The sequence below is a fragment of the Lytechinus pictus genome, chromosome 18, assembly GCF_037042905.1.
Source record: "Lytechinus pictus isolate F3 Inbred chromosome 18, Lp3.0, whole genome shotgun sequence".
NCBI classification, from domain to species: Eukaryota; Metazoa; Echinodermata; class Echinoidea; order Temnopleuroida; family Toxopneustidae; genus Lytechinus; species Lytechinus pictus.
This window is the reverse complement of record NC_087262.1, coordinates 7,153,219-7,170,965: the sequence shown is the minus strand read 5'-3', so window position 1 is coordinate 7,170,965 and position 17,747 is coordinate 7,153,219. Positions and strand designations below refer to the sequence as shown.

Below are 17,747 nucleotides of genomic sequence, written 5' to 3'. Positions count from 1 at the left end.
AACAAAAGAAGCTTGATAAGAATTAGAGAGAGAGAGAGAGAGAGAGAGAGATCGAGGGGGGAGGCTCAAACTCAAAAGTACATCACACTGTCCCTTTTCTTTTTTTTTTCTTTCAATCTTTATTGATCAAAAAATAAATCACAGTACAAATCAAACAAATCAACAAGCTATTTACATGATTAAACCATGGACCTATTATGATTAAACAGAGCAGCACTTACGTATATACATGTAGGTATACTTGTCAAGACAGATACATAAAACAAATTAGATATCAAATCTCCACTTTTTAAAATGTACAGGAAATTTACAATTTTTCTTCGCCAAAACATATTTTTATTTTATTTATTTATTTATTGATATATTCATATTCCACAATCATCAAAGTACATTTATAATAAATCATTTTAACACTGGAAAAATGCATAACACACAGGATTGAAACGTAGCAATGAAATGAAAAAAGTGGAGGGGCCTACTAAAAAGCAAAGCTTGTAAAATGTAGACCCCCTATCAAAATTTTATACAAGGGTAATATGATATAAGTAGAGTAAAATAATCAGCAAAATTCTATAAAATTATATATAAACACTGTAACACAAATGTATTTACACTATATACAAAATTAAATATTGACTTTAAAATAATCAATACTACCGTGGGTAAGTATGAGGTTCACAAAATATTTGATTGAATCAATAAGAATTCAATTCAATATCCTTAATACCTTTGATACGAGCTTTGAATTCCACAATATTGGGGGTTACACTGTCCCTTTTCAAAACCAAACTGCCCCTTTTCAAAACCAAACACAGCATCCGAACATCGCGAAACATCAGCAATAGAGTTTGTTGACCTTTCTTGCGCAATGTCGTCGCACTTTGTATTTTGATTAACCAGCTGATATTTCCCACGCATAGCCTCTATGGTGCAACATAGAGCGAGGGGTCGGGGAATCGCTGGGCCGTCCGCCGCCACGAATCTCGGTCGGCTCTCTAGCTCTTTACTGTAAAGTAGCACGTACTGTCTGTCGCGGCAAACGAAGCTCATGCAGCTGCATAGACAGGAATAACCGTCGTTTCTGGGGATTTTTCAACAATTTCTGACATTTTACTTTCATCCCCATTCTGAGTGAGCCAACGCACGGTACCGTAGTTCAGCGGAACAATCAAAATACAGAGACTGAGTGAAGGCGAAGCTTTTGTTTTGGTCTAGCAGCTGCAGTACTCAAATAACGTCAGTATCTTCTCAAAGAGTCAAAATTATCGGTATCTAGTTTTGACTCGCTGTGCATGGACATTGGTAAGTGTTATTTAACTCCACTCACACTAATACGGTAGGTTAATCTTAAATTTCTTACTTTTGAGTTTTGTGGTAAAATTCGAGAGGAGGGACTACATGTTGGCTACACTCACCAATAATTAATATGATGTTGATACTAGTACTTAGTAAAATGTTAGAAAATGTTAAAATCAACTAAATCCCCAGACAGTTAGTGTTGCCTGTTGGAGGCCATTATCAATGGGTATCCCACTCACACAACATGCGAGGTTAGTATACTATAATTGATCATGGTTTAATGCACAGGTTTTTATTGTTTGTCCTCCAAAATGCACTCAATCAATGAACAATTATAGTTATGATCAGATGATATAACAAAATGGTTGCATTCCATGGGAACTCTCTAAACTGTTTCTTTTTTTTAAATACTTTTATTGAGAATAGAGATAATAAGTTAGCAGTTTATATGTATAGACAGAGACACTAAAATATCTTCTGAGAGGAAAATAATCAGGGGGGGGGAATTAAATTATATTTTGATGGGGGTGTGCTTCATTCACGAAACCCTGAAATGGGGGTCTAAGGAACTGACCACACGGATAAAATATGGGGTTTCGGGAACGAAAATATACTGGGCGGTGTGAAAAATAGGGTCTATGGAATGGGATCGTGGTACAAGCAGTACGGTGCACGGTTGCATTGTTCATGTATGTGGGCGCTAGCGGTGCATGGAGCTGCTAGCTGAGGGAGTTGTGAAGCCGTGCGTGCGCAGCTCTCGCATGCGGAGCTCGCGCTGGACAAATTTGGCAGGGCTTGGGAACTGAGATGTTTAGTAACGGGGGTCTTGCGAGCGGGGTGGGACGGCTTCTGAACGGAACTTTTGTCATTCGGAGTATCTAGAGAACTGAAAATTAGGTCTGAAAAAGGGTGTCATCAAAGCGGCACGTCCCCGTACCACCAATATATGTGAGTGCCCCCCCCCCCCCCCCCCCCGGAAAATACTTGTTTTGCTCTTTGGTAAAATAAACCTCACAGTACGAGTGTTTAGATAAAATGGTAATTAGAGAAGAGTACATGTACGTTTTACATATAACTTATACCGAGGTTGTTTTACCTGACTGCTAAGAAAGCACGAATGCCTGTGAGCAAGCAACCAGGGGACCAACGGCTTAAGGTCCTCTCCGAGGGACCTGGTAATGAGGATAAATGCCTTACCAAAGGGCACTAGCACACCACTTGGGAATCGAACCCGGGTCACCGGAATCCGAAACCCCCGCTCTACCGACTGAGCTATCGCGCCTCCCTGAAAGACTGACAAGTTATTAGACAAACTGTTTGTAGATGAAACAGAATTAGATCATGTGGGTTGAGACCACAAGGAGTTGACCAAGTAGCCATTTCATCAAGTTCAGCACTTAAGAGCATATGGTTGTGGTTCTTAGTAACTTATAAACAGCTTTATGAAATGCCATTTTTTTTGTCATTCATTGTACATGTAGGTTAAATGTGCCAAACATGGACGTTGAATCCTGGACCTGCAAGGATGTGGCCAAGTGGTTATCCACCAACGGCTTCAGTCAGTACTCGCGTCAACTGTGCACCGACCACATGATCGACGGTCAGGCATTACTGCTTCTGTCCGAAGCCGACCTGCGCAGTCCTCCCGTCTCTCTGAAAGTCCTCGGAGATATCAAACGCCTGATCCATCAGATCGATCTTTTAAAACGTCACATTGGCAATCAAGGGCAGATATCAAATGGTTTTGCCCCGTCAACAAACACTGCCCGGATAACCAATCAGAATCACGTCAGAGCGGATGAGGTGAATCAGTCAAAGAAACACCTTGCAACGAGATTAGAACCGGAAGTCTTCAAGACCGTCTTAAGCATCATCTACGTCACCTTGGTGTTCCTCCTCACAGCCTTTGTCCTGACTGTCGTGCATGACCGAGTGCCTGATATGGAGAAGTACCCTCCATTGCCAGACATCGTCCTGGATAGTATTCCGTTGATTCCTTGGGCGTTTCAAGCCTGTGAACTCTGTGGTATCATTCTTGCTGTTCTGTGTTTTCTAGTCCTCTTCCTTCACAAGCACAGGTATTTCACCTTTCTTCATTCCGTTACATGACATTTGCTCCACTGTACTGTATATTCAACACATTGATGGAATGACCAACTTCAACCATGGATAATATACCCTATCCTTAATCCTAACATTATAAACCCTATTGCAACCCCAACCCTGTCGCCTGAGAAAATGTCATGTCACCCTTCATTAATTCATATCTGAAATATTCTTAATCTGAAGGGAAGGTACTGATAATGTACCTTTTTTTATTCCTCCATGATTAATGACATAGACCTAGTCTTTTTTTATACATGTACATCATGATCGTTTTATTATTTTAAATCTTGAATGATACGCGCTGCATCAGCTTAAACAACAACATACTTGTTTCAATGTTTCTTAACCCAAGTCATCAAATGTGTTGTCAAAGCGACATGTCCTTGTATCGCATTATATGCCCCCCCCCCCACCTAAAGGAGACTGCATACATGTAGAACAAAAAAGTAATGGGCGGTGCAGCCTCTGTACATACACCTGGCCTCTCTAGACTCTAGAGTAGCAAGACATAATGTAACCCCTTGTTTGCTCAATTTTCATTTTCTTGTATATTCTGTGCAGGAGCATTGTGATGAGACGTCTCTTTGCCATCGCAGGGACGGTGTTTCTACTTCGGTGTGTGACAATGTTTGTGACATCACTCTCAGTGCCTGGTATGCATTTACGGTGCTCAGCCAAAGTGAGTTGTTATCAGTTATGAATATTAAGATGTTATTGTGTCGTCATGGATCTAGATGTGCAATTAAAGTTCTGATTCATTATTAAATATTATACGTTCAGACATGATGAAATATGGTAGTTGCAGAAGGGGTAATTAGCCTACTCGCATATCGCTTCTCCAAAAGAAAACTACATGTAAAAACATTACAGAGATACATGTAGGGTGCTAGATATTTAACAGATCACATTCAATTATTTTCAAGAAATCAGCAGATTCAAGAAAATTAAAAAAATCAGCCTCATTTACAAGTTAGAAGATACTGGAACTTGTACATTTCACATGATCTACCATATTCCAGCCTTGATTGCATGTAGGCCTACATTAAAACCATTTTCCCTCAATTTCTTGTTCTAGGTCTATGGTACTGTGTGGGACAAACTGTCCAGAGCAGTAGAGATCTGTTTGGGTCTAGGTATGTCCTTGACTGGTGTTCATACATGCGGAGACTACATGTTCAGCGGACACACGACTTGTATAACCCTTGCCAACTTCTTCATTACGGAATGTAAGTAAAGCTCTCGAGCCATCCACAGTGATGACTTGCCTTTTGGTCTACACCTGTGTAGAGTCGATCGCGGCCGGTACATGTATAATACATAATAAACAATATCTAATCTATCGAGCTTTAACTACCTAACCTTATGGGATCTTGGACCAGGAGATTCCGCTGGTATAAACAAGTGTTGTCCAATGACAAAATGCAAAATAATGAGTACACCAAGTGGAAACATGGCAGCTGGACAGTGTATAGCAGACGAAACGACAATCGTAAGGCATTGTTTTACCAATCAGAATTGATTACTGCATTGCGATTGTTTAAAAATTGGTTACCCCAAATGCTGCAGATAATTTGATTTTGTGTGATTAAGAACCAAAAATGGGGTGTCGGTTCCTTCCAAAATTATTTTCATCTCCGAATTCGGTATTTTCATGCCTAAGTACAAAAATATTGTGACTTTGAGAATGCTTGTATCAATGCAACAAACTTAGGAATGTTTACTTTGCCCACATACTCATAGTCTTCAGGTAGTTCACGTTCCAATGTTGTCGCATCTTTTGTCTGTCCAAAGGTGTCCTCTCCAAAAATATGAAGCAGTTGACCGAACAAGCAATAAGATGGAACCCCTGTAAAATATATATGAGTGGGTGACTTCATGCCTCACAATTTGATGTAATATCATTTCACTCGTTACAATACACATACAAAGATTGAGGGAAAGCAAAACAACTAATATCATATGAGAGAGTTGGGTATACCTTGATTGTTGGAAATTTGGAAGTTTGATAGAACACAATTTCTTCGCTATTAGATCATTATCTTAATTTGTAAGTATTATGGCTTTTTCAGATTCCCCACGCAAGTTCCACATCCTTCACACCGCAACGTGGGTGATCAACCTGTTCGGGATCTTCTTCATCCTCGCCGGCCACGAGCACTACACCATCGACGTCTTCATCGCCTTCTACATCACCTCGCGCCTCTTCCTCTACTACCATACCCTCGCCAACAACCGGGCCCTCCGACAGGGGGGCGACGAGCGGGTCAGGGTCTGGTTCCCTATGTTCTCGTTCTTCGAGGCGAACGTCGACGGTATCGTTCCGAACGAGTATGAGTTCCCCCTCCCCTCTTTAACGAAGATCATGGAGCGTATCAGGGAAGGTCCGGTCAACAGACCAGCCAAAAGGCCTAAAGGGAAGGCAAGATAGTCTAAGACTTTGGTTGTGGAAATATGTTGTGGTATGTGGTCATGTACTTTCCAAGAGTTATGTTTGTTCTTGTAAAATTTTACATTGGGAAGGTCAAGGACGACTTCCTGGTGACTGGCAAGTTGCGTTGAGGGAGTTGCCATTTGGGTAAGTAAAAGGTTCCTACAATGAAGCATGCCCTCCAGGAACTTGTACTCCAGGGTCCCATCTTACAAAGAGTTGCGATTGATCCAATGCAATCACAACTATGGAAAGCAAGCAACGTCAGCATCTAATATGCATGTTAAAAATATTTACTCAAAATAATAAAATGAATAAAATAATTAAAATATGGATATTCATACATCAATCTTTTTCTTGAAAATTTAGTGTGCCTCTCTTTGTTTACAGAGGACATTGTGCAAATTTCCAGTGGAAAAAATTATGACATTGATGGATTTCCATATAGTTGAGGTTGATCGGATCAGTAAGGCGGGGCCCTGGTGGGTGTTTCACAAAAGGTGTATTCAGAAAGCCTTGATCTCCAGAATCCCAGTCCTGTTAAATTACAACAACGTTCTCTGTTCAGGCCTCAACATACCCAGTGAAAAAATTTTGCATTCACACCTACCCAAAGCAGACCTTTTCGGGTAAGTTTTCAAAGTTACGACGAGCATGCGCAGTGTGGTCTTATTAACAGGCGAGGCCTTAGTGTAGGGTAGGCGTCCAACTATTTCCACAGTTGAGAAAGTTCTCGTAATTTGCTTTCACACTGCCAAAACACCCATGACCTTCAAAAAATCCTTGCAAATTTCTTGTAATTTTGGCAAGTACCTACTACATTGTATTTAGCGGGTATTTTCTTTTGGGATATATTATGAGTAGTTTGTTTTCACATCGTCGAAAGTACAGGGTATTTTCTGATCGGGGTAGATCTAGGCAAATTTCCCTATCAGAGAATACCTGGAACTGACAAACTTCTGAATATGCCTAAAGAGAGAAGTCCGAATACGATTGAATGTCGTTCACAGTGGCGTACCGTGACCTGGAGGATCGAGACAATGATTGGAGGGGCACTGTATTGTTTGTGAACAATGCTGTGCCCCTCCAATGCTTTGTCTCTCCGGGTCACGTCCGCCACTGAACGCGCACCACACCACACTTGCATCGCAGGTTAAAGGCTTGGAATCAGACTTTGGTTTTTACTAGTTCTGTTCTCGTATCGAGCAACGTAAATTTACTACGCATGAGGAAAGAAATTACCAGTGTTTATATCTTCCCATATAAAGTGCAATTCAGTGAGTGTTTTTTAAAAGCTTCCAAATGTTTTGGAATATGGTGAAAAGATATTAATGCCTTAATTATAAATTGTGACTTGACTAAAGAATGATGGTGCCTATTACAAATCACTCAAATTGCTAGAAATGACCTAGTGGTTTTGTAATTGTTGGAGTTAATCAAGAAGTTTTTGATTGGATCAATTGTATTAGAGATCAGAGCAGTACTAGGAAAGATGAAATGGTTTTAAAATGTACTGCAATATCTTTATGATCTTGAATATGTCTATTTTTCTACTCAGTATGGTATTAATTGACTGAAATCTAAATTGTATGATTTGATATTTCTTTCACTCTCTCCCTATTTTCTCTCTCTCTTTCATCCCCCTCCCCTCTCTCTCTGTCCCCCTCTCTCTCTCTCTCTCTCTCTCTCCCTCCCTTTTCTTTCCATTTCCCTAGACGTGGGGCATGGTGGTCTTGTGGTTAAGACTCTTGTCTTTCAATCTGAAGGACGTGGGTTCGTTTCCCAGCCATTGCGTGTTTTCCTACAGCAAGAAATTTATCCACACTGTCCTGCACTCAACCCAGGTGAGGTGAATGGGTACCAGCAGGAAGTAATTCCTCAAAAAGCTGTTCGCACCGGGATCGGTAGACCAGCTTAGCCGAGGTAATATAGGAGTGCCTTGAGCACCTTGTGCGCTATACAAATCGTATATTATTATATATTGTTATCCATAACTCTTCTGTATTTTTTCCCTATCGACATCTTTCACATCCTTCTCCATTGATAAAGTGTCTTACTCCTGGCTTTTGGATTGTGCTGTGCTCTGATGTCAAGTTATTGTTTTAATGACACTGGTGTCAAGTTCTAGTATAATAACATATGACACATGTTATTAAGCTAGAACTTGACACCAGTCTTGCAAGTCTGTTGTCAAGTTGACTTTTGAGTGACATTGGTGTCAAGTTAAATAACATGATGTGTCCATCTTGCGTAAAACTCTGGTTCAGATTGATTTGAAATAGTGTTCATTTCTCAACTCTGGTGCCACAGTTGATTTTGAACAACATTGGTAGCAAATTTAGTTTTACATGTGTCCATCTTGCAACTCTGGCATCACGTTGATTTGGAATGACTGTGGTGTCAAGTTTAGTTTTAAATCCTGAGTCCATCCTGCATCACTTCTCAACTCGGGTGGCACAGTTGATTTTGAACAACAGTGATATCAAATTCAGTTTTGAATAATGTGTCCATCTAGCAACACCAGTGACATATTGATGTTTGATAGTGTAACCAGCCACTCTGGTGTCAAGTTGATTTTAAATGGCTCTGGTGTCAAGTTTAGTTTTTAATGATGTGTCCATCCTGCATCACCAGTGACATATTGTCAATGTTGAGTTGGGGGGGGGGGGGGGAGGTCGAAGTGAAGAATAAAAGCACTTTCAGCAATGTATTTATTATGCAATGAGCCAGGTGTGTTGGTATGTCAGTAAATCAACTTTCATCAGGTATTGTGAAGTCTCCCCCCCATCCAGCGAATTGGTCTATATATCAGGGATGCTACTTAGGCTTGATAAAAATAGTCTGAAAACCATATATATCTACAAAAAAGGGTGTTTCATATGGCCAAACATACATTTAAAGGAAAAGTTCACCCTGACAAAAACATTATTGTAAATAAAGCAGAAAAATAATTCAAAAATATTGCCAAAGGTTTTAGGAAAGTCCATCAAGGAATAAAAAGTTATCAGAAGTTTAATTATTTGATTTGTGATGTCATATATATGCAAGCAGCTTTCATACATAGACATTGTATTGTAAGAAATAAATTGTCATTTTCTCAGAAAATTGAAAATGGTTTTTATTGTATATCAATAGACAAATCATTTCACACCTGCTCCAAAAAGAAAAAAAAGTCATCAAGAACCATTAAAAAATTTATGCATTTTATGATACATAACATATGGGGCAGCTACTCGTATATGACATCACAAATCAAAATATAAAAAGTCTAATAACTTAATCTTTGATAGATTTTCCTCAAACCTTCACCAATATATATATATTTTTTTAATACTATTTTAACAACAAACTTTTCTCCAGGGTAAACTTCCACTTTAAAAATTCTGAATTCCGACTTAACTCTAAATAATGGCATTCCTGATACACATGTATAGCTGGACGTGTGTAGAAGACTGCTTTTTTTTCCACTAAAAGCAGTACTGGTATGCCCTTCATTCTTTAAAAAATTGTAAGCTTGGCTTGAAGATTGGAAATCTACTCAGTTGTTTCACACTCTTGTGTCTTACTCTTATCATAAGTAATCAAGGATGTGGCATGGTGAATATTCTATGGTCGGATATCCTGTACCCATTCACCAATAACAGGAAGAATCGTAGGTCAAAGGTCAGTAGAGTGTAAGTTTCATTGTTGAGATTGCTATTATCATGTGTATAATCTGTGATGTTATTCGTCAACGTTTGGAGTACAATACCTGTTGGCGCAGGAAAGCGATTGTGCAATAAAAATGAATGTACCTGTTTAAAAAATGACGTCACATTCCTACTGTTTAAAAGGGTAATAGCACGTTTTTTCCCCTTATACCCAGATCATATACTGGGGGCCGTTTCATAAAGCTCTTCGTAAGATAAGAGCGACTTTAAGAACGACTGGTGAACCTTTCTTACGCGCTAAACCATCACCAATTAATATACCATTTATCACAAGAAAGGATCAACACTCGTTCTGAATGTCTCTCTTAACTTACGAACAGCTTTATGGTTTTTTTCTGGACTGTTTGTGTTTAATAATCATAATAATCTAAAGTTTATATTGTGCACAGATATGTATAAAACTGCAATTTGAAACAGTTTACAACTAATATTTCACAAATATGTTTTATATCATGCTTGAAAGCACAATATCTTTCACTTAATTTATACATGTGTGTACAGTACATGTATTTTGTTAAAATCGGAAAGCAAAATCTTGCATGTATTTTATTTTATATTTTCATTACAATTATGTACCAAAGATAAAACGAAGCATTGCATATGGGCAATTCCATAAAAGAATCCACCATTTTGTACATCTGACCCCTATTTTTCTCAATTCCTACTTCACTTCATAAACTGACGAAATCATGATCATTTGAGAGCATTCAAAAGAACAAGAAATCAGAGACAGACAATCTCATGAAGGTCCCAGATATATGGAATCAGACGTATATTTTATGGAATTGCTCATACGAGTATAGGCCCAAATTTCCCTTAAACTTGTTTACTTAGCACTACAGTACACCAAACAAGTGTAGAACATGTACATGTAATTCTATTCCCATTGACTCTCACTGTCTTTGTTTTAATATGCACATAGCCCTTTTTAAGCATATCTTGATCATAATTGTTTTTAGTGTTTTGTTTGCTGTGCATATGAAACCTCATGATTTCTCTGTTTTAATTGTGTTTTAGTTGCTGTTTCGGTTGATTTTAAATGGAGTAATGAAGGACGACATCATTTTGGAGGACATTTTAGCAATTTTTATTTTATATCTTGGAGGAGCACGTTGAATTTGCATATGAGTTATTACAGTTAATATCTTGAAAACATATATATGTATGTTTTATTTCATGAAAAATTGATCTATTATATAATTATGTTTGAAATTATATATTCTGTTTGTGGAGGGAGTGTTTTTATGTTTGAAATTGTGTAATTACGTGTATGTGAGGAAAGATAGATGTACAACCTCACAAGTCAACTTCATAAACCAAATATGAAAAATTCTGACAGTATATGCTGCTTTTAAATTAGATCTTCATTTTATTTCATAGATATTAGTAAGTTGCAATGATGAATTATTTGGGTTACAGTTCTCTAAATTTTAGTGAATTTTAAAAATTTTGTCCGGAGACCAGAAAGTGGAGAAATGTGAAGTATTTTTGTTAATTATTTATTCAATCAATTGTTTTGCACAATGAGAGGAGAAATGTATAACCTTATTTATGAATAGTCATAAAACATGCACAAGCAGTACTGGTTATATTTTTTCATGTATTACATAATTGACTGAGGGTAGATGCATATATATTTCCAATATCTATTTTTAATAAACATTTATGATATTTAAGTGTACTTCACAATTTTGATTAAAGACTATTTATGCAACACATAACACATTTATCCATGTCTATATTTCAGTGAACTTTGAATGTATTGAAATACTTGAATTATTATGTTTGTGCTGTGCGTGGAAATAGAATTGGGGATGTTTCACAAATACTGAAGTCTTGACTCAAATTCCGAGTTGATTTTGGTCTATACTACATCAAATTATTGGTATTATTGTCTTTTAATAGGGGGTGCACTCTACCATGTATGAATCAATGAGACTTCATGAAATATCCTGTGCGTGTTGCTTTTGAAGCATTTACTTTCAGACTCAACTCTTTGTGAAACACCAGAACTATTGACTGTTATTGTAAGGCCATCAGAATTAGCACCACCACCATCAAACCATAGCCTTTAAGAAGGCCCCGTGTCTGTTGTGATATTTATATCACATACCTACCGACTGGAAAACAGACTATTCGCAAAAAGCCGGGTGAGGGTCACACGGGCCTAACTACAACTGGCAGGCCAAAGATATTCATTCGAGCCAACCCATTGCTCAATTTTGATATTGCTGATTGACAAAAATTAATGAATATGATTGACAATCTAACACTGATTTTAGGGAGGGTACCTACTGAACTTCCTTTGTCCAAATTGGAAAGATATATCACTACTTTGGAACTTTTTTTTACTGGCGGAAGAATTAGGGCCATTTTACTCTCTCAAGTGATGAATTTGATCCTGTCAGGTGTAGTCTTCATAAATGCCGATTTATTTTTAAAATGAGCCGGTCGAGGTACCCTTTTCTGGTCAGATATGGAATCTCAGACATATATCCTGTCCACTGGTAGTAAACATTCAACCCTCAAATTTCCTCCTTATTTTTTAATGAATTTTTTTTTGTGCCACTTTAACACACGAGTCTATGGGAAATGAATTAGGCCTGTGATACCTGAGTGCGAGGATTTCAAGCTCTCGCGCTCACTCGATGCCATGATCCTAATTACAACAGGAGGGCTAAAGATATTCGTTCGACCCAACCCATTCGATTTTTTTCAATTTGATATTGCTGATTGACAAAAGTGTATGAATATGATTCAAAATCTAACACTGATTCTAGAAATGGTAACTACTGAACTTCCTTTGCCCAAATTGGGAAGATATATCAATGATTTGGAACTATTTTTTGACTGACGGAAAAATTGGGGCTATTTTACTGTTTCAGTTGATGAATTTGATCCCATCATAGTTATCTTCATAAATGGCGATTTATTTTTAAAATGAGCTGGCTACGATACCCTTCTCTGGTCAGATATGGAATGTCAGATATATATCCTATCCAAAGGTACTGTAGTAAACATTCGACCCTCTAATTTCACATTTATTTTTTATGAATTTTTCTTAAGTGCCATTTTAACACACAAGTCTATGGGGAATGTTTTACGCGCGTGTCACCACTCGGGTATCGCCAATGCTCTTCATCAGCCGGTAGTCTCGTCTCAGCCACTACTTGACAAAGAATAGAGACAAGTCACAAGGCCTTGTCAAAAGGCTATCATTACCATGACTGCAATCATCACTATCACCTCCTCTCCACTGTTACCATCCTTACATCAGATCTTAAACTTGTATAAAGCTCTTGAACTTTGCGATCCTCAAAGGCTTTATATAGGGACTACCGTTTCCAATACGCAATGGTAATATCAGTACCATCATCATCGATATAAGCACCATTTCCATCATCACTAAACATGATCATCATCTTTATATCATCACTAAACATGAACATCATCTTTATAAACATCACCGCTTTCATTATCATCCTAATCACTACCATCTTCATTCCACCACTTATAAAGGTGATCATCATCATTACCATCATTATTTTCACATTATAATCATCATTGTCACCAATACTGTAGCCATTATTTGCCTCAATAAAAGGCCTTTGGAGGGCTAAAAAGTTGGGGGAAAAAATACACCACCATCTCAATCGGCATTGCTTTCATCACTATTATCATCCAGGGGCCGCGGGGGGGGGGGGGGGCTTCAGCTCCCCACTTTTTTTCTAAAACCGTGTACAAAAACGTAAAAATTACCATATGATTGTGATTTTTTGCATGGTCAGCCCCCCCCCCCCCCACTTTGAAAACCGTTCCACGGCCCGTCATCCTCCATCATCTGTTGATCACCATATCCTGCCAATCGCCATTTCTAAATCCATTCAAGTTATATACCAGTCATTCTTTTCTCTATCTCTCTCTCCTCCCTCTCTTTCCTATATCTCTCCATTTGTTGCTCCCATCGTTCCTGCTCTCCCCTCTCTTAACCCCCTCCCTCTTTTCCCCTCTTCCCTCCCTTTCTTTCCCCTCTCTTCCATTCCTTTCTTTCCCCTCTCTTCCCTTCCTTTCTTCCCCCTCTCTTCCCTTCCTTTCTTTCCCCTCTCTTCCCTTCCTTTCTTTCCCCTCTTCCCTTTGTTTCTTCCCCTCTCTTCCCTTCCTTTCTTTCCCCTCTCTTCCCTTCCTTTCTTTCCCCTCTCTTCCCTTCCTTTCTTTCCCCTCTCTTCCCTTCCTCTCTTTCCCCCTCTCTTTCTTTCCCCTCTTCCCTTCCTTTCTTTCCCCTCTTCCCTTCCTTTCTTTCCCCTCTTCCCTTCCTTTCTTTCCCCTCTCTTCCCTTCCTTTCTTTCCCCTCTTCCCTTTGTTTCTTCCCTTCCTTTCTTTCCCCTCTCTTTCTTTCCCCTCTTCCCTTCCTTTCTTTCCCCTCTCTTTCTTTCCCCTCTTCCCTTCCTTTCTTTCCCCTCTTCCCTTCCTTTCTTTCCCCTCTCTTCCCTTCCTTTCTTTCCCCTCTCTTACCTTCCTTTCTTTCCCCTCTTCCCTTTGTTTCTTCCCCTCTCTTCCCTTCCTTTCTTTCCCCTCTCTTCCCTTCCTTTCTTTCCCCTCTTCCCTTCATTTCTTTCCCCTCTCTTTCTTACCCTCTCTTCCCTTCATTTCTTTCCCCTCTTCCCTTCCTTTCTTTCCCCTCTCTTCCCTTCCTTTCTTTCCCCCTCTCTTCCCTTCCTTTCTTTCCCCTCTCTTCCCTTCCTTTCTTACCCACTCTTCCCCTCCTTTCTTTCCCCTCTTCTCTTCCTTTCTTACCCTCTCTTCCCTTCATTTCTTTCCTCTCTTCCCTTCCTTTCTTTCCCCTCTCTTCCCTTCCTTTCTTTCCCCTCTCTTCCCTTCCTTTCTCCCCCTCTCTTCCCTTCCTTTCTTTCCCCTCTCTTCCCTTCCTTTCTTACCCTCTCTTCCCCTCTTCTCTTCCTTTCTTACCCTCTCTTCCCTTCATTTCTTTCCTCTCTTCCCTTCCTTTCTTTCCCCTCTCTTCCCTTCCTTTCTTTCCCCCTCTCTTCCCTTCCTTTCTTTCCCCTCTTCCCTTCCTTTCTTCCCCAAGCACTTCTTCCAACTCTCTCACAATCTCTCATCTCTCTTAACTTTTCTTTTCTGTCCTTTCCACACAAATAAACAAGAATTTTCAACCAGTCCTGGAAAAAAACACAAATATATTAGTTGTCAATATGTGCTTTTATTGCTGAACATAGCATGTACTAGCATGAAATAGAATGATTAAAACACTTGTTAGTTTATTTACACATTGAATTTCAGATTAAAATGTATCTAAAAAGTTATATTTTTGGCAAATACGCAAGAAAAACCGTCCATGGACTTCTCATGATCAGTTTCTGAATTCACAAAGGGCTCTTCCGTTATATTTGGTCATAGCTGTCTTTAAACCTACTATGTGTGCTCAGTATAGAGACTGACCCATTTTAATGTGAAAATGATGTAAGCCCTGTCACATTAAACTTGGCTATTGATTTCAAATCGGTGCAATCAATAGTGAAAAATCAACCCTGCATTCAATCACTATGGGTCCCGTGACACAAAGGTTAGCGATTAATTGTACGCTTGATTTTCACGACAGTTGTAAATTGTAGTCAATGCAATCAATTGTAACAAAATGTTCTACAATGATTGCTAAGCTTTGTGTTAAGGGCCTCGGGTGGAGTTAAAAACAAAACAAAAAATTTCTAAATTCATTTTAAAAAAAAAAGCTTTTTTGCAAGAAATGCAATTGATTTCTGAGCGTGCAACCCCCAAAAAATTATATGTACATAAAATTTGCCAAAATTAAAAACTGTGAAATCTACAAGAACAAGAAAATATTCATCATAATAAAAATTAAGATAAACTGCCAATATGATTCAAATTAAAAAGATGACACATATGTTTTATTGTAAAGAAAGAAAATTATAAGGTGGGTCTGAATTGAGTGCAAATTTTGTTAAAATTATAGTTCTTTCATACATGAAAAGCGAAATATACATCAACAATAGCAATATCGACAAAAACAAAATAGAACATACTCATATCGCCCAAAACATTGTCTTAGATCATAAATAAAATACATTGCAGAAAATACTATATTCAGAAAAGAATTTAAAAAAAAAACATCCTTTCCAAAAAAGACACAAATACAACTTAATCAAATTAACATATTTTTAGTGTTCTCTCACTCTCATTTACATGCTATCTGATAAAAAAAAACAATGTTTTCTTTTGTTTACATAAAAATAGAACATTAAGTATGTGTAACTGGACACAAGTACCATTTACTTTGTACTGGAACATAAAAAAAAGATTCAAAATCTTGGATTAATACTTGCTACTTCACACAGCACACAAAAAGAAAGCAACATAACTATAAGTTTAAAAAAAAAACAGTGTTTGATCCTTATCCACATAAAGGGATAAGATTAGTTAATCCCCAGTGCATAATCAATTAATAATCCCCATAATGTCCAATCATATGGTCACTCATCTAGGCAATTTCAAAATGTAATATCTCTTAAAGAAGTTTCACAATACATTGTTTCTGAGGGCATACAGCATTACTTGATTAACTGGATTCATTACCTTATTGGATTTCTCTTTACCATGGTTAAAAGTAGCACAAAATAATAGTTTTAATTTGGGGGGTTGAGCATTCTTCGCCAATGGAGGAGAAATATGTGTATTCGGAGAATCCAAGTCAAAATATATAATTCAACACTATCAATATGCATTGACAGTATGATTTCAAGAATATTTACTGTGTAATGAATTAAGTATATATTCCTAAAATACAAACAAATGATATATGCATACACTGGCATATATTGTACTTTCCAAGTACATGTATTGTTTGATAAATAGAGGTATATTCATTCCTTAGTTGAGTTGCACAAGACCTTTATCATCATACTCATATTTTAATATAACACACAGTCCGAAGATAAATTTTCTTTGGATTAAATGCTAATTCCATACATATATTTCAGGGTATTCATACTCCCAATTAACTAGCTAGGATTATTTGTGGTATATTTAGGAATTATATGATGAAATACATATTGTAGTGCATATATTAGTACTTGTTAATAATGTATAATAAAATGTATAGTAACTCTAACCGATCTCATATTTACATATCAACAGTTACATTCTTCTTTTTGCCACAAAATCTCTTCCCTCTAACGTCAATAAATTCACAAAAATCAGATTTCTCCAACAGAGATTTGATTAACGCAGCAAAGAAAATAAATCAATTTTTTCATAGCTTTTTACAAATTTATACAATGAATAATAGGAAATTAAATCACCATAATTCAACAAATTTATACATTAACATAGTTCAGAAATGTTCAAATGCTTGCACTGGCCACAAATACATTGGTTACTAATGACTTGCTACGACAGTAGGTCAAGAAAGTATGATTGCTAGAAATGAGCTAAATGATTTAAATACTTCAATCAAATTGCCAAAGGTGACTGCGAGAAAGACATTTTTTTTCCTTGCACAGAGACTAGACAGATAATATGTACTTATTTTCACTGCACATGTTTTTCTTAAACACATATCAAAATGCAAACACACTTTTCATGCATTATTTCCTCCTGAATACAAATGTATTTAATATTCCCTTTTTTTATCACGAGGCTTCATTAGAAATGCTTAATTTTTTTCTATTGCCAATCTAAAATATGAAGTGGGCACTCCTGTCCAAGGAAAGCAAATAAAGCAGTGAAATATATGGCATTCACAATATTAGAAAGTGAGAAAAATAATAATTTGGTGCAAGATTCATTCTGAACTCTGATCCAAAACGTATAGTTGTAATCCCCCGATCACTTTACTTGTTCAAGAATGCATTTTTTTTAAGAAGTCATTTGATACCTTATTGATTTTTTTAAAAAGCTAATGTAATATTATTTATTAACAATAGTTAATCGAAGCAAAATGGGAACCATTTTAAGGCTTTGTCTACTGGAACTGCATGATCTTTGTACAAAGTCAATGGAAATTGGAAAATGAAGTATTCAACAGAAAAAAAGTTTAAATAATACACTCCTGGAAATGGTGAAAAGCCAAAAGCGATGAGGAAAAACACACACATGCACCCTCGCACCCAAATCACAAGTTATCTCAAAAAAGAAACGACGACAGATCATGAATAATTTGCTACACATAG

At 37.5% G+C, this 17,747-nt stretch overlaps 1 protein-coding gene across 2 annotated transcripts; it reads left to right on the top strand.

Moving 5' to 3' along the window:
- Positions 1-942: 942 nt before the first annotated feature.
- On the top strand, positions 943-11,260 carry LOC129282224 (sphingomyelin synthase-related protein 1-like). 2 transcript variants are annotated; one of them, XM_064113186.1, is made up of 6 exons: positions 943-1,302; positions 2,781-3,377; positions 3,967-4,084; positions 4,481-4,631; positions 5,475-5,864; positions 7,549-11,260. In XM_064113186.1, the coding sequence occupies exons 2-5, from the start codon at positions 2,797-2,799 to the stop codon at positions 5,831-5,833; spliced, it is 1,209 nt and encodes a 402-aa protein (XP_063969256.1). In that variant the 5' UTR covers positions 943-1,302; positions 2,781-2,796; the 3' UTR covers positions 5,834-5,864; positions 7,549-11,260. The 2 variants fall into 2 exon arrangements, with proteins under 2 accessions (XP_063969256.1, XP_063969255.1); XM_064113185.1 differs by having other exon boundaries at positions 1,006-1,302; positions 5,475-5,824; positions 7,549-8,991.
- The last annotated feature ends 6,487 nt before the right edge of the window (positions 11,261-17,747 follow it).